The sequence below is a fragment of the Chiloscyllium punctatum genome, chromosome 8 (genome assembly GCF_047496795.1).
Source record: "Chiloscyllium punctatum isolate Juve2018m chromosome 8, sChiPun1.3, whole genome shotgun sequence".
Classification (NCBI taxonomy): Eukaryota; Metazoa; Chordata; class Chondrichthyes; order Orectolobiformes; family Hemiscylliidae; genus Chiloscyllium; species Chiloscyllium punctatum.
In genome coordinates, this window is record NC_092746.1 from 47,916,660 (window position 1) to 47,934,123 (window position 17,464).

A 17,464-nucleotide genomic window follows, 5' to 3' on the forward strand; every position below is an offset into this window, starting at 1 on the left:
GTGTCTTAAATGGGCAACCCTTTATTCTGAGATTATGTTCACTGGCCCCAGAGTCTTCCACAAGGGAAACAACTTTTCCAGATCTACTCTGTCATGTTCTCTAAGAATCTTGTATGTTCAAATAAGGTTGCCTCTCATTCTTCTAAATTTCAATGAGTTTAGGCCCAATGTATTCAATCTGTCATTATAAGACAGTCCCTCCATACTTAGGGTGTCAGTCTAGTAGAACCTTCTCTGGCCTGGACTCCAATGTCATTACGTCTTTTCTTGGATAAGGGGCCCAAAGTTATTCATAGTATTCCAGCTGTGTACTAACTGGTACCTTGTGTAATTTTGGCTAAACTTCCCTACTGTTATACTCTGAATATCTCTGAAATAAAGGCCAACATTCCATTTGCCTTCCAATTGCCTGCTGAACTTGGATGCTAGCTTTTCATGCACGATGACTCCCAAAGTCCTCTGTCCTGTTGCTTTCTAAAGTACTTCACTATTTAAATAATATTCAGCTCCACTATTCTTCCTGCCAAAGTGCAACCTCACACGTTCCCACATTATATTCCATCTGCAAAGTTTTTTGCCTATTAACCTGTTTGTTTCCCTCTATGTTCTCCTCATCTCTTGTCTTCCTACCTATTTTTGTCGCATTCATAAACTTGGCTATTGTACATTCAATTTTGTCATCCAAGTTATTAACATATATTGTAAATAATTATGGCCCCAGCACCATCCCTGTGGCATTCCACTAGTTACAGGTTCACACCCCAGAGTCGGAAAAGTCACACTAGACCTGAAACATTTCTCTCAGATATTGTTCCTCCAGCATTGTGCTTGTTTCAGATTTTCAACACCTGCAGTATTTTGCTGTTAAATATATTACATTCCTGATGATTAGTAGATCATTTTAATGTCTACATCGAATTCTGATGAGGCAACCATTAGATCACTGGAGCTCACAGGATCATCAACATTTTCATCATCTGCATGTTGTTTAAAAAAAAAATTTAACCATATCAGAATTCATTATAAATAAAATATAACCCTCCGAAGAAGTGTAAGAAAGAAATACTGGAAGGTAATGTTAGAAAACAAGGAACTAATACACCTTTCAAGTTCAGCTTCCAGTTTCACCAAGTTATTTTGCACCTAACTCAATTAACAGCACCTACATGGTATTAATTGCTTGTCTTATCTAGAACAGCAAATCTTGAATATTAGAAATTGATAACTTTGAACCTGCAAGATGAACACAGAGACTTCACAAAAGAAGAAAGGACTGAACAAATTTGCGGACTGAATCAAGATATTAAGAAGTTTAAAAAAACAAATCAAAGATTTGACCCATTTAGTTTGTTGTTGAGAAAACTTTCAGAAAGAGGAGAATGGGCTGGACAAGGAGTCAGATGCCCCGATAAGTCAGGTTTTGCCATAAACGGTGAAGTGGACTAGGGGAGTATAAAAAGAAAGGCACAGAAAATTACATTGAGGACTGGAGAGCACAGGAAAGTATCCACAGCTAAGGGAAGTTGCCAAGGTAGGCTGGACTAGGCTGTGTAGTGTACGGATGTGTGTAAAGTGCTGTGGGGACAAGGCACCATTGTCTGTCAATTACATTAATTACCAATAAAATTAATTTCATCTCAAAGCTTTCATACTCACCAACAAGCCTTATTACATTCAGAGTAGTGTTTGTTAAAATGAGTGTATTGCCCTTGTTCAGATAGTAGTCCGACCTCTTCCTACCTTTCAGGGTTTCTTTTGAGATGCTATTTAAAAAGAGAAATCTAATTACCATAGGTCTAACGAGAAGTTTAATCGAAAATCTGATTGAATGCGCTGGTTGCAAAACCAGCTGTTAGATATGTGGCATTATCAGGCTAATAGCGTACATCAGTACTTACATTGACAATTACCTCCCAAATGAGACTGAGAGTTAATACAAAAAGCTACAATAAGCTTTGATCAATAGATACATATTATAATGCCATTGCAAATGGTTATGTTAAAAAAAGTCTTTAGATTTTTGAAGGATTCTGTATAAAGTTTTCTTGCATCATTTTAAACATACAAGTCTTTACAACTTAAGTTCTGAACAATATTTTACGGTTAACATTAGAAGTGGAGACCAGAATCAAGTTGCTTCCAAATTATTGGTAGATTCTTTGCTTTGCAATTTTGCTAACATGTAGAGTTGATTTCCAGATGCAACAGTGATTTACCTTTGAAGGATCCTTTGAAAGGCTAGGAAGCATATTTGTTTCTAAACAAAACTGCACCATCCTAATCAGGCACTAAGGCACAAGTTTTCATTCCCGAGGCAGGTATTGTAAATCAGGAAGTTTCGCAGCTCATCATAACAGAGTGATCGTCACTCAAGGTGGGGTGGGAGAGGGACAGAAAGGAAATCAGGGTCATCTTCCCCAGGTAAAAATCAGAGGTGGTGTTTCAGTGTTTTCTGGATGCCAAGGTAGGTTGTTTAAAAGACTCAGCTTGGCCCTCCGGGATCTTGCCTTAGCTGTCTCATTCATTTTTAGACTTCCACCCCTCAACATGGAATAGAGTATTGAGTTTAGATTTCTCTTGGGTGACATGCCCTGCCCCATTTCTCTTCCACACCCTGCACTTCCAGCACATCTCAATGTGGTTTCAACAAGAAAAGGATGGAGGAAATTCTAGGCTTTATCTACCATTTTTGAAGCTTCACAGATACTTCATGACTCAGCATAAATCTGGGCCCAACACTTAATTTTACCTTAAGCAAGATGGGCAGGTTTTGGTTGGGTGTGGGATTAAATCTCAGGGATCCCTTTCGGAATGGCGGTGACCAGTGGTGTGCCGCAGGGATCAGTGCTGGGACCGCAGCTTTTTACAATGTACATTAATGATCTAGCTGAAGGTATTAAAAGTAATATTAGCAAATTTGCTGATGACACAAAGCTGGGTGGAAGGGTGAAATGTGAGGAGGATGTTAGGAGAATACAGGGTGACCTGGACAGGCTAGATGAGTGGACGGATGCATGGCAGATGCACTTTAATGTGGATAAATGTGTGGTTATCCACTTTGGTGGCAAGAATAGGAAGGCAGATTACTACCTCAATGGAATCAATTTAGGTAAAGGGGCAGTACAAAGAGATCTGGGTGTTCTTGTACATCAGTCAATGAAGGCAAGCATGCAGGTACAGCAGGCAGTGAAGAAAGCTAACAGCATGCTGGCCTCCATAACAAGAGGGATTGAGTATAGAAGCAAAGAGGTCCTTCTGCAGCTGTACAGGGCCCTGGTGAGACCGCACCCGAAATATTGTGCGCAGTTTTGGTCTCCAGGTTTGAGGAAAGACATTCTGGCTGTTGAGGGAGTGCAGCGTAGGTTCAAGAGGTCAATTCCCGGAATGGCGGGACTATCTTACGCTGAAAGATTGGAGTGACTGGGCTTGTATACCCCGTGAGTTTAGAAGGCTGAGAGGGGATCTGATTGAGACATATAAGATTATTAAAGGATTGGACACTCTGGAGGCAGGAAACAGGTTTCCGCTGATGGGTGAGTCTAGAACCAGAGGACACAGTTTAAAAATAAGGGATAGGCCACTTAGAGCAGAGTTGAGGAGAAACTTCTTCACCCAGAGAGTGGTGGGTGTATGGAATGCTCTACCCCAGAAAGCTGTGGAGGCCAAGTCTCTGGATACTTTCAAGAAAGAGTTGGATAGAGCTCTTACGGATATGGAATCAAGGGTTATGGGCATAATGCAGGAACAGGATACTGATTGAGGATGATCAGCCACGATCATAATGAATACTGGTGCTGGCTCGAAGGACAAAATGGCCTACTCCTGCACCTATTGTCTATTGACCAAATCCACCCCAACTTCAGCTGAGAGAGAGGCTGGAAGCTGGACAGGCAACAAACTGGATTACAATGTTAAGTAGAGTAGTGAGATGACAAATTTTAAGGTTTTAAACCAAACAAAATCAAAAAATGCTGGAACATTGGTGGAGAGAAAAACAGATTTAACATTTCTAACACTGGACCGGAAACATTAACTGTTTTTTTTTCTCCACAGATACTGCCAGACCTGCTCAGTTTCTCTGGCATTTCTGTTTTGTTTGTTTCACATCTCCAGCTTCCATAATTTTTTATTTTGTTTTGGGATTTTATAACATCTTAATGCAACAAGTCGTCCCAAGTTTTGGAATAGTAAAGTCTAGAGATAACAAAAGAATGAAGAAGGGTTTCAGTACCAGATAAGCTAAATCAGGACAAACTGTATTGTAAGGAACTATGTGTTTGCTTTCAGACTATAAACTGAAATGGAAGCAGGACTGCTATATGGCTAAAATATTAAAATAGTTTTGCAACTTTGAAAAATCAAGTAGTGCACATTTTAGCTGTGGATCCTTCAAGAGCCACTGAATTAAGGAAAGACCTGACGATAGCTCTCAGATTATTGCTGCTGCTGTGTGTCTCACATCTGTAGATGCAGGACAGCCAGGGATATCCAGAGCCTGCAAATTAAAAACATCCTCCGTAAGAAAGTAAACTAACAGCAGAGGGAGCAGGAAATGGGTTTCATGCACATGAAGAACTAGGAAAGAAACTTGAAGAGGGGAGCTCTGTGCAAGGAAAGGGAGAGGTTCTTAGGAATTTTAGTCTGATAGGTGAGGGGAAGGGAGGGAGACAGCTAATCAGATGGTCTTGAAATTTGTGACCAGATCAATGAGCAACTTGCACTTATTGTTTGGGGAGAGTGAACAGGAGTTTCAGAAAACTGTTTGCAACTCGGCAAAGAAGCTGGGCATTGCCTTTGCATTCCAGGACGATCCCGAAATCATGAGCAGCTTTAGCAAATAACAGCAAGACTCCGATAACATTGCATATGGTCAAGCTAGATTTGGCAGTTGATTGTTAAACCACTTGACTGTCATATTCATTCAAATCTGAGCCCCTTGGATCTTTTGAAACTAGAAATTAGGGATTTACTAGTGGAAAAGCAAGAGTGAAAGAGAATAACCATTTTTATTGGGGACTGGACATAAAAGGTGTAGCTATCATAGATTATTGTATCTTTATCATAGATTATTAATTAACCCTGTTTCAATGTAGTGCTCATTCAAAAATATTCTGCCCAGCTGATTTCTCAGTTAAATGCAGGCCTGCTTATTGGAGTTTGTAATTCAATTTCCAGTGGCAAAAAAATGACTTGTTTCAGGCCATCCCTGGTTGATTTAAAATTCACTCCCAACCCTAACCCAGCAGAGGCCCCCAAGCAGTTGACAAAGCAATCTCGTGGTCCACATATAACATTGCATTATTGGAAAGTCAGTGACTGGTTCCTCAAAGGTTTTACTGTGTAAACCACTGAAGTTCAAATCCTTTTTGCTGACAAAACCCTTTTCATTGTCATGAATTTGAAAATTATCGTACCTCAACCATTATTGGCTGTCCCTCAATTCAAAGACTATATCTACTCAGGCTTGCAATTTTCTCCCATGAGTCTTAGTGTGACTGAGAAAGGCAATTCTTTAGCCAGACACTTGGCACGGGGCAGTGCTTTCTTCCTTTTCTTTCCTTTTTGGTCACCACTTTACCGTATCATTACAGTGTTTGGTCTCGATCATGATTCAGTTTGATCAATGTTTTCACCACTGTAAATACTTGGTAACAAACTCCATACAACAGTAACGTCAATACTGCTGCACTTCAGCGTGTTTGGAAGAACTCTCTCTTTCTTCCTGTGCAACGCTGGCCATTTCAAAGTTGAGAGAACACAACTTGGAGGCAGCAATGCTATTCAGCCTTTGAAACACATAGTCCAGCCCACTGTAGTTTATTTTGCAGGAAGTTTACCTGAATGTTTGTGGAACTGGTTTCATGACAGACATGAGCATTTGCTCGACTGCCCTCCCATCATATTCAGAGGATGTGGCAAAATACAGTGCAGGTACAAAGGGCATATGGCCTCCTCCTGCACCATAACAATTCTGTTAATTTCGATATTGATCTTTTGTGAGACTGATACACAGCTTAGTCTCACTGTAGTATAGCGAGTGGTGCTGATAGTTGGTCTTTACACTATGATTTCTGCCGTCTTTCAAAAATCACCATTGCCAAACACACTATGGCATAGGTTGCACAAGGCTGATCTGGTACATCTGATCCAGTGATGAATCTCTATGTCAATGGTTGCCTTTTAACAGAGAGAGATGCCCAGATATGGATGGTGCTCCACAAATTCCAGAGTCTTTCCTTTAACATGTATGGGAGGTTGAACTTTAGCTTCTAAGGGTCCTTGACTACATAAACGTATGGAAACTCTGCATGCAAAGACTGTTTTACTATTGCTTGGTACTTTTTTTTTATAAACATTAGTCAGTGGGCTATGCATGTTCCTCACTGCACTGTCTATTCTTTACAAGAGCATAATTGAGAGGGCATGAGCCTGCAGAGTGAGCACTAAAGATGCAGAGGGATAGGAGAGGCACGAGGGAAGCACAGAACTTTTCTAGTTGCTGTTCACTCATTTAATCTTGAAAATGGCACCTTGGGCTGTTGTCCATCTTTCCAATCTGTCAGCAGGCCCTGTAATGAAAACCCGACGGAAGGTCTCTCCAAACTTCAGTTTGAGTACCATTGATATATTAAGCTGACTAAGAAACATATTCCGCAAAAATTAATTTTGATTTTATCCTTTACAATGAGGATCTGAAACCTGAATACAGGTTGAGGTAACCAGTTGTCAGGAACAACCACTTACCAGATGTTCTTAATAACTTATGTGGCAATAAATGGTGTTTCAATGCAAAAAATATGACAAAATAGCTTCTAGCCTGCAAATTGGCAATTCTGCTAAAAGCTGCACAAAACGGTTTTTAATTCTGCTATAGCTGCATAATTGACTAACTACAGTCTGCTTCAATGGTGATTAGCAGACAATACTTCCCTTACAGCATAGAAATAACTAGACTGGATAAGACATTAATGGCCATCCTAACTGACCTTCAGATGCAGGTGCAATGGCTCGGTTAGTGAGAGAAGGGTGGCCTGAGTGATGGAAAACAAAGTTGGTTCCCAGGAAATATCACTGGACCAAGTAACTGTCAAATAAAGCAATATCGTGTATTAACTGATAATTGTCTGAATGTACTATGGGATCATAGCCTGTACCTTTCTTTAAGAAATGTATAAAAATGTCTTTGTTTTAAGTCATGTGCACAGCTCCTCTGAGGAACACAGATGTGTATAACCTCTGTGTTTCTGCATGCTCTGTGCCCGGCCGTATGAAGAAATAAAGAGTGAAGTCTTAAAAGACCAGACTGATTGCAAGTCTTTATTGACTAATCGTGGAACCGAGACCCACCAGGGGTCCAGATCTTCAACAGAACACAAATGCCATCACTCCATAAGGGTGTCTACTATGATCATCTTTCCACATTTTAGTCTGTGATGTCTTATGTGTAACTAAACCTGACTTAATCATACCCTCGACAATATGACCTGACAGTTTGGATATACAGAACATGGTGGCAATTGTAAGTGACCTTTTGTGTATTATAACATAAAGTAGTAGAATTGCAAGCCCTAAGTCTTCTTATCTGACTGACTCAAAAATCACAACACTGGGTTATAGTCCAACAGGTTTATTGAAAGTGAAAGGTGAACCTGCATTTGCAGGTACATCCTATTTTGTTCAAAAAGCACACAATCTGTAGACAGTCAGTCAATGTGGCATTTTGTAAATTCCTACTGTGGAAATAAAACTAGTCTGACCCCCAGGTTGAGATACAATCAGACTTGAAACATGGCCTCACACCTAAAATGCATTGTCTGACTTGAGATGTCCTATTTATTCTGACAAAACCTTAAGTTATCTTGGGGCTGGAACTTGAAAGAAATTCTGGGATTTACTTATTAATCAATCAAAACCTGCACCTCCATTCTATCTGATTAAAGACCTAGTAGCCAGCCAGGTTTGTTCAATACATTTGCATAAGTTGTATGACCCTTTGATCTTTTATTTATAAATTCTGCGTCTAATGTGTTCTCTCGCACGAGCAGCCTGAGGAAGAAGCAGGGGCTCTGAAAGCTTGCGGTTTAAAATAATCCTGTTGGACTATAACCCGGTGTCACATGATTTTTGACTTTGCCCACCCCAGTCCAACACCGGCACCACCACATCATATCTGACTGACAGCATGCATATATTCTGGCTTTTGCTTACCAGATCATTTTAATAGATTAACCTGGTTATTACGCTGCCAGTGTTAGACAAAAGTATTAGATAACCTGATTTGTAACACCACCCATAAAAAAGCGGAAGTGCAGAGGTGTAAATAATACAAATATTTAACATAACATGCTGGCAAACTATGCAAAAACATTCCATAGACCTTAATTAAGACCAGTGTGTGAAATGCACAATACCTATGAGCATCCAATTAAAACATTTTCAGCACATTACCTTTTCACAGGAATGTCACCAGTTTGCTCATCCACATAGTCTCTTTTAAGCTCTTCTGGAACATCACTATCACTATCATAGTCTTGATAAACACTTTTCTCCAACTCATCAGATTCATACTGTTGACAAAAACAATTATCAGTTTAATTACTTTGAACTTGTAATTCAGCTAATGAAATATCAACTAGAATATGCTGGTTAAACTAACAATTCTTTCATACACATGCTGTACTTGGACATTTTGAGGTGCACGAGTTTTAACATTTTAGGACTGCCTTTTCAATTTAGGGTAACCGAAGAGGGTCACATGACATTTCCTGAAGATTTCTTGGCAGCAGGATTGGGAGATTGTTCAGAGGTTAAAGGTGGCCCAGATATCCCTGGGAAGAAGCTGTAATGGGCTTATATTTAGAGATGATAGCAGCAGCTTGAGTGCTAAATGGATAGATTGTGAAGACTGAAAAATGTTACATATGTAGAATTGTAAGCAGTTCTGTTTTAAACTGTCTTCTGCTCAAAAGACAAGTGGGGTCTTAAGGATAGCTATTTGACATTTTTGTCTCGATACAAGGCCTATCTGATTTACATTTCCACAGAGATGGACTTGGAGCAAGCAGAATCTAGTTCTTCCTGAAAATACTCAGTCAAGATTAGTCTCCCAGAATCTGGTTGGCAAGACCATCTGTAAGCTACAAGACACTGTGGCTAAATGACACAGTACTGTGGATTGAAGCTCATACTTGGTTTGAATTTACCAAAATTCATGAGGAGTTAAAACAAGGCAGGATGATTTACCAGGTTTGTACAGGAAGAAAAATCTAAAAAAAACACCTCACTGTGAAAAACAGCTGTGATCAAAAGTTCAGAGGATGAAAAAGGAGGAGGGGTAAATTTGGAGCTATGAATCACCTAGGACTGACAAAAGTATTGTGTGAAATATGCTTCTAATTGAACTAAAAAAAGTGGAATGTTCTGTTATATGGTATAAATTTGATGTTGCTTCCAGAGATATTTAACCTGTAATGTTTTTGTGTATTGTTACAGTAACAGCCTTAGAAGGTAAAGTCTTGTCCAGTCATCCTTTAGGGGTTCAATATTTTTTTTAAAAAATTATTGATCCTTATAGAGATTGTAATGAAATCAATGTTATCCATGCAAGAGAAGGCAATGAAACTAACAAAAATTCAAACAATATTCCACAGGCTGTAACTTAAATATACCATTCATCTGTGGGAATTATGTTCAACTCTAGATTGACTCGTGAGATAAAAGCACTCTCTGCTAAATGGTGTAAGAATAGATTTGGTGATTCTGACCGTTGACCATCCCAGCACTGGGAACAAAACTGCTTGCATTTAATCACTAACCATAAAAGTGAAAACAGTAATTATGTTTGAAGTAGAAAATAAACCTTTATAACAGTAAACGGACATGGTCATACCCCATTAGCAGCAAGAACATCTTCTGATTCATCATCTTTGATGTCTGCCTGGTGTTCAAATGGATTTCCACCATTTTGATACTGGTCAAATAGAGATCCCGTTGTGGCTGGGGTTGTTGTATATTGCTTGCTGGGTGACATAGAAGGGGAACGTGACTGCCGCATAAATTTAAACTCCTAGAAGCAACAGATTTGCATTAAAATCATGAGAATGGAATAGAATTTAGGTCAATGACAGCAAAAGCATCACACTTCAATCAAAGCAAATAAATAAGGACACAATTCCACAGGATATATGATCAACGAAACAAAACTTAGAGTAACTTGATGCATTGGCAGTGTGATGATACTGTCACTTTAAAAGGTTATTTTGTCTTGGTTTTATATTGAAGAGAGATTGTAAAGACAGAGGTAACGAGCAATCCACCAGAAGCACTGGAGTAAACATGAGAGGCCTTTGGGTTTTTTTTAACAAAAGGTTGGAACACTGGAAACAACCTGAATGGGCGTAGCCAGCTCACACACACCAGGCTTTCTAGTCTTCTTTTAGCTTCAGCAGTCAGAAACTGTTTGGGGTCTCAGAAGAGTTGGAGCGTCAGTGAATATTCCAAGCTACGGCTTCCTCTGAAATCTCTCCATTTTTTTTCCTCTTGGTTTGGAGAACTGCATTAAGAATCTGTGTCTTAATATACCTTTTTTGTGAAGAGGCATGTTTATGGGATCTCTCAATATTGGAACAGGTAATTAGTGATAAGATACTGTATCTATTATTCAGTTAAGTTTTCCAGTAGTTAAGTTATTTTAAATTCCTCATTCTTTTGTTTGCATTTTAAGTATAGTATTTAAATAAATTATATTTTGTTTACTGCCAATAAGTCTGACCAGTCGAATTTGGAACAGGCTCTTCACATCTACCTTTAAAATAAGAAAAAAAGTTAGTGTCTAGGCTACCTTTTTAAAATGGTGAAAAGGCAAAAATAATCAGTATAAGTTTTCTGGCAATCACATGTACATACCAACAGTTAGAATATGAAGTTACGGGTAGAAGATGTGAATGGTACGAAATGATTGGACAATGTAATCATGTGTATTAGTTTAAATATGATTGGATGATATAGTCATGTGCACTAAACTGGTATGTACACTACATGAATCTGGTTGGACAGAGACATGAACGAGTAAGTGTGGAACCTTTTGATTGGAAATTATTTGTAAAGTAATTCATTAGAAGCTTATCTTTAAGGAAAAGTACAAAAACTTTATTCTTGTAATACCCATTTTTTTGGTATAAACATCTCCCATGCACGTCCGAATAAGTTTTAAACAAAGGAACCCAAACCTCATTTGATCTAAGAGGGGATAAAGTATTAAAATCACCGTTTCAATCTGATAAAGACAGTATAATTGTAACTGCTCTTTTAGAAAGACAGACTTTGACATCATGAAGAAACAGCTAATAGAGGAGTGATGTATTTTAAATGCACCATCCAGGTATTCCTGGATAAAAGCACAAGCAGAAAAACACATCCATGTGACAATAGGAGAGTTAACATCATAATGAGAGTGCCCCATAAAGTCTGTGTAAAGACAGGAAGATTGTTTGTTAAGTCAATCAAGAATAAACATTGAAAGAATGATTGCAGTCTATTTGAAAACTATAACTACATCTAAAAAAAGGAAACAAAAAAGCATGACTTTTCAATGGTGCAACAGTATTCAATTACTGAGAAGAGGTACACATCCTGATCATATTGCTCATAAAATGTCATCAACTTCAAATTAAATTACTGACTACTTTCATACTTCAGGAGGGGGGAGTCTTCAGGGCAAGTTTAATTATTGATCAAGATGAAACAAATATTGAAGACAGTTAAAAAGAATAATGTGTTGAGACCAGGTGGGCTGTAGACAAGGAGTATCTTTGAACTAAGATCTTAGTGGGCAGTAACAAAGGGCTTACATTACAAAGTGACCTGTAAAACCTCAAATCAACAAGGAAGCTTGGAGCCAATCATTTCAATTGTGATTTTCACATGCACAATGTGCTGAAATAACTAAACTGTTATGGAATAATTTTCTGCCTTTACAGAGGAGACAGTTTCAGTACAATCCAGGATTGGGGAAAGCAGCATAGTGAAATAGAGTTTCCTGTATTATCAATGAATGGGTACCCAAAGCAGATCACTGATGTCAGATGCTAATACAAATGAAGACAGTCTTTATATCAAAGGTTCAGGGGAAAGGTAAAAACAAACCAGGGAAGCAAACAAAATTTGAAAAGAGACTCGCTGCTAACATAAAGCAGAATCCAAAGGTTTTCTATAATCTTCCAAATAATAAAAAGTTAGTAAAAGGAACAACAGGGCACACTGAAGAACATGAAGTCAATTGACAAAGGGAGGAAAGAAGCTACCAACTGGAGCCTTTAACAAGAAAGTTGATGTTGCCCAAGTTACAGTGAAGGAAGAAATGGTTGAAAGACTGCATGAGCGAAAATTTAAGATGGAGACACTATTAGATAGGATTGCAGTACCTAACAAGTTAATAAATCACCAAACTGGAAGTGATGCATCCAAGGATAATGAGGAAAGTGATATTGGAAACTACAGAGACACCAGACATAATCTATCTTAGGTACAGGGATGGCACAGGAAATTGCAAATGTTATACTTTTGCTCTAAAAAGAGCACCAGGATTCTTACGATCACAGCTGACAGCAATAATGGACATGTGAAATCCCAGAGTAAAACCTGAATTGATGACCATAGTTTTTTTTGCACTTGATTACTGTGGTGGTCAATCATTACACATATTCACAAAAGGCCACCAACATACTGTTAACAAAAGAACATAAATTTAATACATAATAGAAAAAATATATTTGGACAAAGTTAGAAAGGTGTCACCATGAACAGCAAAAACAAAGATTCAACATTTTATCTAGCAAGATTCTTCATTGACACTTAACCTGAGTGAAGTGTCACTCCTTCCATCCCTCTAATTCCTTACTCAACGAGCAATTGCTAGTGTCACCTTTCGGTACTTTACCAAATTATTCTCCAAGACACAGGCACCAACTAATTGATTGTATTTTCCCGCAAGGACTACTTGGAGGCTGCTAAATCAGCACATCTGATTGTATGTTTTTTTTGGAAATTGTAAATGCTCAACTTCATAAAACTTCAGTCATTGCCTCACCAGGTGGCTTACTGATTCATTTAGCTTAAATCATTTGATTTCTTAAAAAGGCTGTTTTGACCCAGTGCTAAAAGTAATAAGATTAGATTACTTACAATGTGGAAACAGGCCCTTCGGCCCAACAAGTCCACACCGCCCCGCCGAAGCGCAACCCACCCATACCCCTACATTTACCCTTTACCTAACACTACGGGCAATTTAGCATGGCCAATTCACCCGACCTGCACATCTTTGGACTGTGGGAGGAAACCGGAGCACCTGGAGGAAACCCACGCAGACACGGGGAGAGCGTGCAAACTCCACACAGTTAGTCGCCTGAGGCGGGAATTGAACCCGGATCTCTGGCAAGTTTCTAATCCTTAAAAAACCATCTTCACAGAAGAACTGAAACCCAAGTACACATTTACTTCTAGTTTAGAACCTAAGTTCCAAAATAAAAATCATGTACTATGTACTTTTATTACAGGATAAGCTTAACAACTACTGAACAATTAGTTTAATGTCATTAGCTGGAAAACATTTGGACAGTATAATTGAGGACAAACAATTTACTTGGACAAAGGAAATCCTGCATGGATTTGTTAAGGGTAAATTTATTCAACTTGCTAGATTCAGTTTTTTTGATGAGGCATGGAAAGGCTTGATGTGGGTAATGCAGTTGATATAGTGTACAAGGACTTCCAAAAAGGCATTCAATAAACTGACAGATAACATGCTTGTCAGCTGAAGTACAGCCTGTGAAGTCAAAGGGAAATCACAGCATGGACACAAATTACCTGAGTTGCAGGAAGCAAGAAATTGTTTGTGAATTCCAATTTTTTTAAAACAGAGGAAGGCACAAAGGGGTTTGCCAAGGGTTGGTGTCAGTGGTAGGGTACAGTGATACATAGTGACACACAGTGATCGAGACTTGTGACAGAGAGAAAAGGATTAAGACCAGATCCAAAGAATCAGTGGGGGGAAAAAAAATCAAAACAGGATTTGAAGCAGAGTAGATAGGAGACAGAGATCCGCAATTAAATGGCAATTAAAATGGCAGAAGCTGAAGAAAGAATTCCTTTGAGGATTAAAGTAGGCTTCCCAAACTCCATTTCTAATCAATCACTTACGTGCAATTGCAAAATACTGAAGTTTGATTTCACAGGACATAGTTCCCAAGTTTCATTTTCTAAAAACATTCGTAGCTCTTCAAGGCGTATTCTACAAATAAAAAGTTAATTATAGTAAATCCTCTGTATGTAGGAAGTCACAAATTTGCCTATCTGCACTAAAAACTAAGTCTCAACAAAAGTCAACATCCATGGACAAAAAACTCGCATGTGATTTTTAACGTATTTTTAAACAATCTCTGCACTCATGAATTTCATCATTTGCAGGATTTCTTAGGAATAGAACCCTTGCAGATATGGAGGAATGACTGCAATCTTTTAATTATAAATTTTATTTTATACAAAGAAAAGGGTTTAGTTTGGTAAACACATTTGGGTTTATAAATTTCTCTCTTCCTTCTTTCTACCGACCAATATTCAAGCTTCAAGCTGAAGCAGTTTTGAAAGTAAACTTCATAGCTGTTTCAACTTCCTTTCACAATATCATCATGCTTCATCACTTTGAAATCCCCCAGCAATGGCCATTTTAAAACGGCACTATATCGTATTTGTATTCACAGAATGAGAACAATTAGGAATGCAGCTTTAAGTGCCTTTTTCTGCACCAAGTCCAAACAGAAATAAAGGCTTGGAAGTGTCTTCACATTTACGCTTAAAGGGTGCTAACACATGTTCAAGACGGTGTAGCTTTTTCAACACAAACATGTTACACTTCTAATAATGTGCATTTTTTAAAATTCTTTTTGCATTTACCCACAGCCTTATTTGAATGAGTTCCCACCCACAATACTGTTCACAACCAACTCCTAAATCCAAGAATCCCAAAATGTATTTGTTTCAGACCTTCTTCAATACTGATAGTTTAGTTTCTTGCTGCACCTGAAAACCTAAGAACATTTTTTTCTGAAGACGATGTGAAATTTTTTTGAGTCTTTATTAAAACAAAAGTGACCCACTGTGCGTTCTGTATTTTCTGAATGGATTTTTGTAACATAAAAGTAAGTAATATTATGAATTGAAGACCTTTCCAAAATTGAAAGTTCCCCAATATGCACTGTCTGATTTCCTGCCGGACCTTCTGGCACTCATGATTTACACTGTTTTGGATACAGGGGCAATAACATCATGAGCAATCCATAATTTAAACACAGAATCACGATCGTAAGGACAGGGCCACGAGAAAATTCCAGAAGATTTTTTGTTTTAAATGAAGAGCCAGCATTTTTATTTGGTCAGTTTTGTCTAATTCTGCATGTGGGAGAAATTGTGATTTTAGAACATAGAACAGTTCAGCACAGTACAAGCCCTTGATATTGTGCTGACCTTTTATCCTATGCTAAGACCAAACTAACTAACATACCCTTCGTTTCACTATCATCCATGTGCCTATCCAAGAGTCACTTAAATGTCCCTAATGTATCTGACTCTATTACCAGTGCTGGCAGTACATTGCATGCACGCAACACTCTCTGTGTAAAGAACCTTCCTCCAATCACTGTAAAATTATGTCCCCTTGTGATAGCCATTTTCACCCTGGGAAAAAGTCTCTGACTATTCACTCTATCTAGGCCTCTCATAATCTTGTACACCTCTATCAGGTCACCTCTCATCCTTCTTTGCTGCAATAAGAAAAGTCCTGGCACGCTCAAACTTTGTTCATATGACATGTCCTCCAGTCAGGCAGCATCCTGGTAAATCTCCTCTCACCCTCTCTAAAGCTTCCACATCCTTCCTATAATGAACCGACTAGAACTGAACATAATATTCCAACTGTGGTCTAACCAGGGCTTTATACATCTGTAGCATAACCTCATGGCTCTTAAACTCAATCCCCCCCGCTAATGAAAGCCAACACACCATATGCCTTCTTAACAATCCTATCAACTTGTGTGGCAACTTTGAGGGATCCACAGACAGGGACCCCAATATCCCTCTGTTCCTCCACACTGCCAAGAATCCAGCCTTTAACCCTGCAATCTTCATTCAAATTTGACGATTCAAAATGAATCACTTCACACTTTTCCAGATTGAACTCCAACTGCGACCTCTCAGCCCAGTTCTGCATCCTGTCAATGTCCAGTTGCAACCTACAACAGCCCTCCACACTATCCACAACTCTACCAACCTTCGCGTCTTCAGCAAACTCACTAACCCACCCTTCCACTTCCTCATTCAAGTCATTTATAAAAATCACAAACAGCAGGGGTCCCAAAACAGATCCCTGTGGAACACCACCAGTCACCGAAATCCTGGCTGAATACTTTCCATCGACAACCATCCTGTCTTCTTTGGGCCAGTCAATTCTGTATTCCATGCCTCCTTTTGATGGAGACGTACCTCATGCTAATTTAAAATTCTATTGTTTGATTGGTTTTGTATGCCGCTATGGTGGTCTTAGCATAAGGAGTAGTCAGATGGTCATGCAGTCCATCCTGGAGGGAGCTACTGAAAGGAGTTAATCTGTGTTTTAAGTGTTACAAAAGAAAAGAACTGTGGATCTGGAAATCTGAAACAAAAGCAGAAATTGCTGGAAAATCTCAGCAGGTCTGGCAGCATCTGTGGAGAGTAATCAAAGTTAATATTTTGGGTTCAGTGACCCTTCTTCAGAATGGAAGGATCTTCTGGAGAAGGGTCACTGAACCCAAAATATTAACTTTGATTTCTCTCCACAGATGCTGCTCAACCTGCTGAGCTCTTCCAACAATTTCTGTTTTTTTTTTCAGTATTACATTTACTTCTAGACGTCTTACATCAATAAGAAAATATTAGCTTGGAGGAGGTATAGCACAAATTCATTGAAGAACACCCAAGGCTAAAATATCAAATTAAGGACATATCACATAAATGAACCTTGATACTCCCTTGAACAGTGAAGGCATAATTGAGCTGTTTGAAATAATTAAACAAATTGATAGAATAGACAGTGAGTAACCATTGTTTCCAAGAGGGAATAACCGTATAAAACTAGGCCATTCAAGTTAACAAGTAGTACTTCACTAAAAGTTAGTGGAAATCTAGCTTTCTGACAAAAAACTAAAGGCAGGACAAACTGAAAATTTCAAAACTTTTCTGAAGTGATATTGAACCAAAGAAAGGAACCAGGGTTAGGATTTGGAATTATGGCTCTTCAGTGCAGAGTGACGTCTGAGCCAAAAGGTCCAGCTTGAAGTTCCACCTGCTCTGTTAATCAGTCTGTTCAGACATGCTAGAACACATATCCAATGTCTACAAATCACCTATAATTGAACAGATTAGCAGAATAGGCATT

The 17,464-nt window shown here is 38.7% G+C and overlaps 1 protein-coding gene across 3 annotated transcripts in view; it reads right to left on the reverse strand.

Moving 5' to 3' along the window:
• The window catches only part of vps50 (VPS50 EARP/GARPII complex subunit), a 181,325-nt gene that overhangs the window by 51,053 nt on the left and 112,808 nt on the right, over positions 1–17,464 (reverse strand). For all 3 annotated transcript variants that reach the window (XM_072575489.1, XM_072575492.1, XM_072575490.1), the window contains 4 exons: positions 14,197–14,287; positions 9,890–10,066; positions 8,449–8,567; positions 1,657–1,763 (listed from right to left, as the gene is read on the reverse strand). In XM_072575489.1, coding sequence (XP_072431590.1) covers positions 1,657–1,763; positions 8,449–8,567; positions 9,890–10,066; positions 14,197–14,287 — 494 coding nt within the window. The remainder of the gene's footprint in view (positions 1–1,656; positions 1,764–8,448; positions 8,568–9,889; positions 10,067–14,196; positions 14,288–17,464) is intronic.